General features: G+C 37.6%; 1 protein-coding gene across 2 annotated transcripts; it reads left to right on the forward strand.

Annotated features, from left to right (window-relative positions):
- The first annotated feature begins 51 nt into the window (after positions 1-51).
- On the forward strand, positions 52-11,331 carry CCDC14 (coiled-coil domain containing 14). 2 transcript variants are annotated; one of them, XM_035896322.1, is made up of 13 exons: positions 52-676; positions 1,157-1,232; positions 1,895-1,967; positions 2,062-2,202; positions 3,274-3,513; positions 3,601-3,695; positions 4,707-5,283; positions 5,807-5,948; positions 6,578-6,657; positions 7,078-7,296; positions 7,381-7,513; positions 8,861-9,603; positions 11,291-11,331. In XM_035896322.1, the coding sequence occupies exons 1-13, from the start codon at positions 588-590 to the stop codon at positions 11,305-11,307; spliced, it is 2,625 nt and encodes an 874-aa protein (XP_035752215.1). In that variant the 5' UTR covers positions 52-587; the 3' UTR covers positions 11,308-11,331. The 2 variants fall into 2 exon arrangements, with proteins under 2 accessions (XP_035752215.1, XP_035752214.1); XM_035896321.1 differs by lacking the exon at positions 11,291-11,331 and having other exon boundaries at positions 8,861-10,089.
- Positions 11,332-11,558: the final 227 nt, after the last annotated feature.

The raw sequence follows: 11,558 nt of genomic DNA on the forward strand, positions 1-11,558 counted from the left end.
GGAGCCCCTCCTGGTCTGCAGTCGGGTCTGAGCCCTCCCTTCAGGTGCCTGGGTAGAGCCCTGAGCTGCTCTGAGGGGGGTGAGGGGGTGTCCCCGCCGAGCGCGGAGCTGGGCGGTCAGCGTCACGGCTCCTGAGGGGCGGTCGGGCCTTCCGGCGCTGAGTGCCCGTGCTTCCCTGGGCTTAGCCCGGCAGCCCTTCCGCAGGGCTCCGCGGGTTTATGCGTGTCGGTGAGCGGCGCCGCGGCAAGCTTTCCGTCCAAGGGTTCTTCCCCTTGGTGTATCTGTGGTTTTATGTTTAAAATCCCCAAAGCTCAGGTGTGTATTTATAGGGCTTGGTTTCAGTCTGGAATGTATGTTTGTATGTCGGCCCTTGACCCTGTCATTAAGTGAATTGCTGTATCTGTAGAACGCCACAGAAGTTAATAAAGCTTCGTGCTCTAAGGGCGTGTTTTGTGAAACGAAAACTGCAAGTTTCTGTCCCCAGTGGTAGTAGTGGGCCCCTTCCTTCTTCTGAGAGCTTTAAATTAGCAGAAGTTCTTGGAATTAATGGAAAGTGGTAGTCTTCAATTATACTTTGAAAGTACTTCATGAAAATAAAATTATATTTCTGTAATCAACAGGTACTGTCTTCTGGAAGGCTAACAGGAGCAGCTAAATTAACCAACGGAAGAAAACAGTAAGACCTTAATTATGAATACTATCTAAGACTGAGTGTACATGCGAACGTTTGGGAACCTTATACTTGTCATACCTCACCACTAGCCAGAAATACTTTGTATATATCAGAAAATGTTTTTAGCTGAAAGACAGTATGGCCAGGTTCTAAGCAGCCCATGAATAGACAGACACAAACTGAACAGAAATTTTGCTTGTAGAAATACAGGGTTGACTCTCTCTACGTGCTTTATCTATAAAAGATTGAATTTATATAGTTACTAGCCGTATGTAAGATTGTTGAGTAGAGACTGAATTCTCCTTTGACCTGAGCTGTTAATATATGCTAAACATGTTTGTCGCAGCAGTGCAAAGCTTTCAGAAAGAGAAAGGTGGTTTGTTTCTTGTTAGAATTAATTTACTTCAGTTTGTTATTCCTGAATAAAAGTAAATTTTTTACTTTGCGTATTAAGGAGGTTAACAGTGAATTTGGCTTTTTCAGGTTTGGCTTAAGAAAAGGATGTCATTCTGATGTGGAGTCTGGGTACTCTCTCTATTCCACTGACTCTGATGATCAGGTAATTAAATGACTTTCATAGAGTCATCTGTGTTCTCTAAAGAGAAGGGAAATTGGAGTACTTTGAATAATAGAAGAAAAACGGGTTAATTTAGACACTACTGCATCTGGACTAGAAACAGCTCCTGCAAAGCTAGCAAGAGTGTGTATACTGCATATTGCAGATCCGTGCAAGTTAGCTTTGTGTGCAGTGAGTTCGGCTCTGACAAATCTCATTGAGGCACAGGATATATTTTGCAAACATAACAATGCTGTTTATGGACTAGAGCGGGCCCTGGCAGAATTACAGCCATATTTGTTAGGTTTTGTGCTGAAAAGAGTGAGTTGTATGGAGTCAGCGCTGCAGTGCTGTTTTCTGTCAGTTGAGGCAGTTATTTACATGGAAATAAGCATAAAACCCATACACATGCAGTTACCAAAACATAAAATCCAGCAAATGGACAACCTGTGCAAGAACACAATTTAGGTTTTTTGCAAAATTTGCATGTTTGCAAACTTCCATGTAATTTCAAAATAATACATGGAAAATGACATGGTTTTGCTGGTTATCAGTTGTTCTTTTTCAGGTGACAGAACGGGGAATGCTGTCCTCTAAAACAGTATCTTGGCTTACTGAAAGAAAACAGTTATACTCATTTTCTGACTGCAGTATTCTTTGTGCAGGTTGATACTGTTCATAATGGACTTGACCGTTGTGCAGCTTTGCTGAAGAATATCTTACAAAATGAGGCTACAGGTTGTACCTATTGAAAATTTAAATTACATTTTTAGTTTTTGTAAGACTGTTTTGATTTGTTTTGTTGACTAGTTTTTGTTTTGACTAATACTAGGAAGGGAGAATATCCATAAGCAACCTGGGAAAACAACTTCTGTTAAAATTACTTCCAAGCCTTTGCTAACCAAAGGAAATGCTTCCAAGAAGAAAGGATTGAAAAAAACCAATACTCCTGCACATATCCGAAAAGAAATTGGTAAGTGGGCTTTTTTGGGCTTTCTTTTTTTCTCAGGCAACGTTGAGAGACTCAACTTATTGAGGAGATACAAGGCTTCAGATAATTGTTGTCATTTGTTATAGGTTGATCTGGGGCTGGATCCACAAGAGGATGTAGGCATTACTTGTTGCCATTTAGAAACCTTAAATGTTTACTAAACAGTTAATAAAATTCACAAATATTTGAGCTTCATGCACAAGGAAGAAAACTGAGTGCATTCAAGAATACCAACATCATCAAGTTTAGCTGGTAGGAAGTGTGGAGGAGAATGATAATACCCATGCCTCATTTCTTTTGGACAGCAAAGCACTACAGTGCTTGGTCTCCGTTTGGGATATGGAGCTATAAACTGTCCTGGAGGGGTCCAGCCAGGCTTTTCTCAAAGATCAATTTCTGGAAACAGGAAAGTGTTGCAATAAATAACTGAAATGGTTTAATGGCCAGAGCACTTGAATGGAAAGGTAGATGGAGTAGTCTAGGCTGAATTGCTCTCAGTTAAAGTATTTAACTTCTATTAGTGTTTCTCCCTCTCTCCACCCTGTTTCTTTTGTGTGATTTCTAACCTAGTAGGCAGGTGGGACGTGTAGACTAGTTATGTAGCAGAATGCCTATTTTGTGAATTGTAGGAGGTGAGCACGTAGCTGATATCTTTCCAGCACTGTAAAAATATGGAGTTTTAATTATACCCAACATAAGAAAATTAGGTTTGGAGAGTGCTTTTGTATGGGTTATTCTGAATGGTCTAAAAGCTTAGTAAGCAGCTAAGCAGAGATTTTAAGAATTGCATTTTCAAGCTGGCCTTCTGTAGGATTAAACCTCTGTGCTTCCTTCAAGGACAACAGTCTGGGTTAGGTTGCTCTGCCTGGACAAAAAAAAAATGATGGATTGATTTGCTGGAGAGTAAAAATCTGACTGGAATCTTAAGCTACAGTTTCTTTTAATTTTCTTTTTCAAAGGAACCTGCCAGAGTCTGCTTGATGACTCAGTGAGTTTGTGAGATTGGGAAGACAGACAACTTCATCTGGGTGTTTTGTTCTTCTTTCTCTATAGTGTCAATATCAAATAGAAAACCTGCATCATCCACCACACCTTCTACTGAAAGAGAACTTTCCAGTGCAGCACAGAATGAGATGGTTCACCCAATTCATGTGCCTTGCAGTCAACACTCTCTTGTGATGCATCAGAAGCTGTGCGAGCACGTGCAAACTCAGATGTCTCTGATAACTGGCCAACCACCACAGAAGAGTAACGAAATTCCTACTGTAACTCCTTTTCCTACCTCAAATCACGGTTAGTGGAACTATTAATGTAGAGCCTGCTATTTTGCTGTATGAATTTTGCCCCAAATTGCCCTGATCTATAAGTGTTTTCTTTTAGGATGTCAAAATGCTACAGCTTTTACTTGTCGATTACCTACCTCCACACCAGCTCTCTCCCTGCAGCATTCAGCTAATGCCTTATCTACTCAGTCAGTAAGTAGAAGTTTGATTCTGACTATGAATAAACATTTTAAATTAGCACTGCCTGTTTGTTTATACATCTACTTGTGTGTGGGTTTTCTTGGGTTTATGTAATAATTTTCCTTTAAAGAAAAAAATTTGTGTATTTCAACCTATAGTGATGAACAGAATAAATAATGAGAGAAAATACTGCTATTTAAAATACATTTTATATAGACACCAAAAAGTGAAATTAGAGGCATTGCAACTGGCTGCTTGTTTCTGCATGGTGAATTCTGTAATGGGCAGTAAACATGGAAGGTGCAGGAAATTATTCGTTACTGTTAGTAATGTGCAGTAAGACACATTAGGATCATTAACCAACTCCTGATAAAAAAAAAATCATCTCTCCTGTGTAGCTTTTCCCTACCAGTGATCAAGTCGATTATTTCTTCGACACTATATTATCCTAGAGCCGCATTTTAAAATACTTGTGTATTTCAGGGTATAGACTAGAACTAAAGGAGAGTACCAGCTGCCACCTTGGCAAATGTGGTAAAGGGCTTGCGCCTGGAAACTGTAAGACTGTAGACTTACCTTCCATCTGCAGGCAGTCCATGTATAGTTAGTGCTGTCCTTGACTTTTAAGAAATTAATCTGCTTAAAATATTGAAAGGTAACAGTGTTGTCTTTTATTTTTTTCTTCCCTGTTCTGGTTTGATTCAGGGAACAAATGTTCATAAAGCAAAAAACCAAAACACTGCTGAGGTCTTTTCTTTATAGAACAGCTGAAAAAGAACTGTGCTTTAATATTGCCAATAACATTTAAGATAAAGGTAATCTAAACCAGATTTAAATTTTAATTACTGCTTAATATACTGGAAAATTATACAATTAATGAGTTGTAGTTGCTTTTATAGTTTGCAAAGTGTGATCGAGACTACACTGAGTCAGGGAAGGGTTTTTTGGGTGGGGGTTTTTTTTTTAAGATTTTAAAAAAAAATCATGTTAACTTCGTGTTTCCTATGCATATTCTTTATGCAGGGTGTTCCGGTGGGCAGTTGCAATGAATGTGTGCCAGAGATGGGAGGACCTGTGATTTGCCCTGTAGTTTCTGCTGCTCCTACTACTGCTGCGCAAATACAGCCTGCCACTGCTCTTCCTAGTGTGATCCCCTGTACAGCATCAGGTGCATCAAGTAGCTCTACAGTGCCTACATTCATCCCATCATCTTCTGGCAGCGAGATGACCCTAAACCATGAGCAACCGATAAAAGAAGCAGATTTGATAAGATGCATACAAGCTCACCTGGCCCTGTTACAATCACATGAAATGGTGAACAGCAGGACTGAACAGAAGCACTATCATCATTGTCCAGCAAAACATAATGCTTCAAGTCACAAGGAGGAGGATACTTCTGAAGAACACAGCGAGGACACAGTCAATGAAGAAGACGAATTGAATGTACTTGACATAGCCCCAGTGAGAGATCCAAGCTGTAAGACAAGTTTTGTGAAGAAAGTTCTAAAATCTAGAAAAGAAAGTCCAGAAGAAATAGACCATAAAGTTAAGACTGTAAAATATCTTCTGGGAGAGCTCAGAGCACTGGTATCAGATCAAGGTAAGGATGTTTTCGTTATGCAGTAGAGTGATTACATACAAATAATGCAAGAGCTATGTTAAATGAGTGAGCATTTCAATCTCTGGAAGTTGTATGTGTCAGATGATAATGTGACATCTTAGAGTGGTTTTCCACAACTTCAACAGCTTCATGTTTCATTCTGGATAAGTATTAAATTGTTTTTTTGAGTATTATAACATTATCATAACAGCTATGATAAAGATTTCGTATACAATGTGTTCCCCTGAAAAACGGAGCCATGTAGAGAGATTGCAACAGCAATCCCACCAAGGTTGGTCGAAGAGATGGTGGGTTGTGATTTATCAAGAGCCTAAAGCATAGTTTTCATAGTCAAGCTTAAAAATTTTAAATAAATACAGTTAAAATAAAGATGAGATTTTATTGGGAAAAAAAATAGATGCTATTATATCACTTAGTAGATTGCTTAATCACATATAAAATACTATTGTCATATTACAGGTTTCTGTGTTTATGGGATCTTTTTTTCCCCTCACTCTCGCAGATGACTCAGAAATGTTAAGGTTGATGAGTGAAATAGAAGACTGCATATCATTGCTCCCAGCTGTAGCGGGAAGTATGCATATACAAGCTGAAATAGCACTAGCTTTACAGCCACTCAGAAGTGAAAATGCCCAGCTGCGTAGGTTAGTAACTCGTCAGTGATTCTGTATTTACTGCAAATGTGCCTAAAGCATCTTTAACTGGTTGCTCTACATTGCATCTTTTAGCACTGTTATGGTGTGTTATGGCCTTTTCATTCTTGCCTGTGCTGTATTTATATATTCAGAAGTGTGTTGGTAAGGCTATATAGTATAAAAATAAATAATTAACACATAAAAAGACTTCAGTTAATACTGATGTTTTAGTAGCATCAGTTGCATCATGACTGGGCCTTTGTCTAGGTGGGATCAATGTATCATTGTCACTGAGAACTGCAGTATCGAGGTAGTTAGCCTGCTTATAATCTTTTTATAGCGTATTCTCAAATGCAAAAATGTCTCTCATTTCAGGAGAGCTCTCATATACATAACTGCATAGCACTTTACTTCAGAACAGAGGGAAAGATACTTACCAAAATTTGCAAAGGGTCTTTTGTATTGAAGAAATAGAGGAATGTAAGAAAAATGCATTATTAAAATTTGTTTATATTTCTGAAACATTCTGTGACACTTGATTCTCAGTAGCAGCTTCTTACCAAACTCATTTAAAATGCAGTGTTTTGAACTTATTCTGAACTTTCTAAACTTGTACTTTTTTCACAATTCACATTTAGGAGACTAAGAATATTAAACCAGCAACTTGGGGAACGAGAAAGAAGTGAGAAGACGTCTGGACAGAGCTGCAACTATGAATGTAAAGTACTAATAGAGAGTGATGCTTGTTAGGGGCATTTTTATTAAAGCTTTATTTAAATAGATGCAGACATATAAAGATACAGATATGTAAATAAAAAATAACAGTATGTATTGTGGCCTTTAGTGGCAACTGAAGTGTTGTTGGTCTAATCATGCAACTGCATTTTCATGGATTGTCGTGCGTGTTTAGACTCCACGTAGTGAGACTCAGCTTTTCAGCTGCTGAGCAGATTATTTTTCCTTATGTGCATCTTAAAATGAAGCTGACATTAGATAGTTAAGAAGAAAGCTTGCATTTTATCTTGCTGCCTCCAAAAAACCTTCTATCTGTAAGCAAAATTCATACTATCAAGATTATTTAAAAACTTAGCCTGTACCACGCAAAACACTTAAACTTTTTATGTTTTACTTTTGGTAGTAGTTTCTTTGCAGTCCTTGAATATGATGCTCCAGAGTCAATTGAAAGAATCACTGAAAGGCCTTGAGTCACTGCAGGCTAAAAATGAAGAACTACTTAAAATAATAGAAAGTCAGAAAGAAGAAAATAAACATCTTGCAAAAGATATTCAAGATAAAGAAGAAGAATTGCTTGAAAATAAACAACACTATGACATTCGTTCCACCAAGCTCAAGATTGGTATGTGTTTTTAACTTGTTTATTCTTCATTAGTGTTTTAAAACTTAAAAGAAATAATTAGATAAATTCTTCTTGGAATTTTAGAAGTGGAAGAGGCATTAGCAAATGTGAAGAGCCTTCAGTTTAAGCTGGAAGCTTCAGAGAAAGAAAATAAGATTTTGGGCATAACGTTACGTCAGCGTGATGCAGAAGTTAACAGACTGCGTGAATTAACCAGGTACTATTGGCTAAGCTATTTTTGTGCCTCTTGACATTGCTTCTCTCTTTTTTTTTTTTTCCTTTTTTTTTTTTTTCTTCATACTTTGGGTTATTGTAATCTTGGTATCTTAGTGGTAGTAGGTCATGTAGACTAAAACTTCTCTTTGTAGTTACTTTTGCTACAATGGTGCTGTAATTTTGTTAGAACACAGTTGTCATGCTCTATGACTTGAGTTCTGTGGTAAAGTAAAATGCTATCTGCTGTAACCTGCACTAAGTTTTAACTCTTAATAGCAGACTGGCCAATAAGGAGCTCCATGGGCAAGTATATGGACCTGAAAACCTACTGATAATTCCCTTGAAGCTGTAGAATTTGGAAACTAACTTTAACCTGAATTAAGGAGGGATTTTCTTTTTCTTTGTTTACACTGGTTCAGAAATAGATCTTTCTATGAGTTCTTCTCAAAAGTGACCGGTCTTCAGGACCCACAGCAAGCTCTTCCTGTGGGAATGATCAGTCCTTTCTTTAATTGTACACACATTTGGAGTAGATTATGCCTAGATATTAATTATGGATAAACGTGGGAGTTCTTGGATCACTGAATGAACTATTAACTGTGAATTTACTTCATCATGGTCTTTTATGATGAATGTAGTGGCAAGCTGGGAGACTTAAATAGTGTTTTGCACGTGCAAAGTGGTATGTACATAAAATTTGGTCTTAACATGCACAGGAAGTTAAACTGTTGTCTGTCTTGCTTATCATTGATACTGATTGGGATCGCAGAATATTTTCAATCAGCACTTCAGATTCTGTAGTAGAAGTTTAGACACATTAACACTTCTATGACTACTGTACTGACCACCAGATGGTACTATAATGACATCTTATTAGTTGTATATATGTATGTGCTATATACATAAGCATTTAAGCGTTCATTTCATTTGATGTACAAAGCAGAAAATGAGAAGAATTGTTTCTTTTATTATATTTTTATATTTAGATGCAAAGGGAAGAATAATTCAGCAAAAAATTCTCACTGATTTTGATAACTTTCTTTGTTTTGTAACAGTTCTTGACATCAATTTATTTCATTTTGTAGTACTTAAAGCAGGTAAATCAGCAATAATTTTGATAACTTCATTGGGTTGTGCTATTTTAGTTTTATAGGTACATTGAGCTGAGCTGAAGAAAGAAATTCAAGAAACTTGGAATTGGTTCACATTTATATTGACAACATGTAGAAAAAGAACTGTGATTTTGCCACAGTCTGATAAATCTGGTGTTCTGGTGTTTTATGTAAAAGATTTTAACTATTTTTTTGTGACTATTTTTAAATCTGATTAATTGATCTTGTCTTAACAGAACCTTGCAGGGCAGTATGGCCAAGCTTCTGTCTGACCTCACAGTAGACAACATTAGACCCAAACCTGAGAAAGGTGTCTCAAAGTCTCTTTTGGAAGACCATGAAAAGCAGTTGCAACCTGATCTGTTTCCTGGGAGTACTTCAGTAATGACTTACCTTAAAAAATTAGAAATGGATCATATTTTGACAGATGCAGAACTTCAATTTTCAAATAAAAGTGGAGAATTAGAAATGCAAAATCTAGCCAATGAAAAGTTTGCTGCTGAAGGAAGTAAAATAAACAGTACATTCTCAGAAGAAGGAACGTCAGCTCCCAGAATACTGCTAACCTCACTGAAGCAAGATGCAGAAACAGTTAGTGATTCTGGGACTTTACTAGATGACCAAACCAAGTTGGATGAGACTGTTTACATCCCATTGACTAGCAGTGCCTCTAAAAAACAGCAGCGAATCTCTGAAAGAACTGGTGTGCTACCCCAAAGTAGAGGGGCTTGTAAGATGTTGGACTACCACTATGAGCTCTCGAACTTTGTGCAGCAGAATGGATGTGAGACTGCAAAGGATCCAGCTATTCTGGATAAATTAAGTGCAGGATACATTGTGAAAAAGCCTATGGAAAACACACTTGAAGTTCCAGGGGGTAAAGCAAAGCCAGAAGGAGACGAAGTCCAAATGAGGTCAAAAGAGACTCGAAGTGGAGCTGCAAAAGACTTCACAGATAAACGAGACCAACCTCAGCCTGGTACATATCCTCGCATACCGATGCTATTTCCAAAGGAGATTTCTCAGAAAAAAGGCAGTGAAATAGCTGATTTTAGTTTGCTTCCATTTGATGATATATCAGGGAAGTCTGAATGGAGTGCATCTTCTTTTTCTACGTTTACTTCTCGAGATGAAGAGGACTTCAAGAATAGCTTAGCAGCCTTGGATGCCAACATAGCTAGGTTACAAAGAACTCTGCAAAATAGCATTATGAAACAATGAGTATGAGGAAACAAAATGGGGTGCACTTGCTTGGATTATTTAGGTTTTTCTGTATATTAGTAAGTATGGTACTGACAGGAATATTTGTATTTTCTGGTATGAAATGGCTTGTTCCTAGCTGTTTAAATTATGGATGGGATTTGTTCTTCATTAAGCTATGGTGCTTCTTCCCTTGATGTGTACAACTCGAAATAACTGGTATAAATGCCTTTTTTTAAATTATGACTTAGGTTTATACTCTTTAATTGCAAAATCAATTCTTAGAACAGCACTTGATAACTGTTTAAGGAATCGGTGTGCTGTTAGTAATACAGTTTTTCTATTAAATTATAAAGTATGCTTCCATGTTTTTTCTGTGTGCTTTTTCAAAGTAGTAAGACCAGCATTGTGAAAGATGCATTTGAAGTCAGCTACAGATGTGATAAAGAGAAATTTTTATATCATTATAATTTGTTATAAAATTGGATGCATAGTTATTTTCCTTGGTTATGACCATATATCTCCTTGTTCTGGTTCACCTTGAAGGTGTGCAAATAGTAATGTCAATATCAAAGAAACAGGTGGACAGGACTTATTCAGCTGCATTGCTTCTTAATCCAAGTTAAGTTTAATCAAGAAGTGGGAGTTTAACTGGTGAAAGTGGAGCTGCTTTGAACTTAAAAAGTGTTCTGCCTTGACTAGGTGGATCTCTTCAAGTTGGTTTGGTGGTGGGGTTTTTTTTGGTTTTTTGGGTTTTTTTTAAGAACAACTTGGGTGTAGAAGGCTAAATTAAACATCCTCGCTTACCAATTTTTTTTTCTTCCCAGGAGAACAGTTGCAGGTACCATACACGCGCAAGAGGTTCCACAGGTAGAGGCCAGGGAATAGCTAGATGCAGGAATATTGAGGGGAAAAAAAAAAAAAAAAGCAGCCATCATATGGGATTTGCAGTATATGGTAGATCCTATAAAGTACATAAAGTAATCCTTTTTCACTCATCACTGGTAAAACTCCTTTTTCAGTTTTGAGCATTGTACTTGAAGAAAGAAGTTGATTAAGTGGAAAGTCCAGCTGAGAGCAAGAAAAGAGCTATCAAAGTTCTGTTCTTTTCTACAATACTGTTTTAGGTCATAATTTTTACAGAGGCTTGATTTTATCTAAAGTAGAAGAGAATATAGTACCAGTAGATAAACACAGAACAGCCTGATGCTGAGAAACAAGCAACAACAGGCTTCAGCTGACACAAAGGAGACAAATTAGGCATTAGTGAAAGCTGTCAAACCAGTATAGTTAGTGAAGCACTAGAATACCCAGTGTGAGCAAGTTGCAGAAATTCCATGGATGTTGAGGTGTCAAAATCCTATTGGGCATAAATACAGAGAGTATGGACTGAGCCACCCAAACTGGCTCTCACAGGAATGGGAGCAGAGGGGTGAATGATTCCAGTCCCTTGTTCTCCTTGACAGGGCTTTCCAGATCTTGATGTCAAGACTATGCATCATGGAAGTTTTTAAGTTACAGGTATGGGAATGTGCTGTTATTGCCATCATTCTGTTCCTATTACACCCTTAGCAGTGCTTGAATGCTGTTTTTCAGGACTCATGATTTTTCAGAGAAAGTATCTTTGGAAAGAGAACAGCAGTATAAGGACCTGAACTTAAGACTGCTTTTTCTGCAATATTGCTTTTTTTTTTTCTTAGAAAACATTACTGTGCTGCTTGGTGCTGACCACCT

Source organism: Egretta garzetta, unplaced genomic scaffold, assembly GCF_000687185.1.
Source record: "Egretta garzetta isolate BGI_Z169 unplaced genomic scaffold, ASM68718v1 scaffold326, whole genome shotgun sequence".
NCBI lineage: Eukaryota > Metazoa > Chordata > Aves > Pelecaniformes > Ardeidae > Egretta > Egretta garzetta.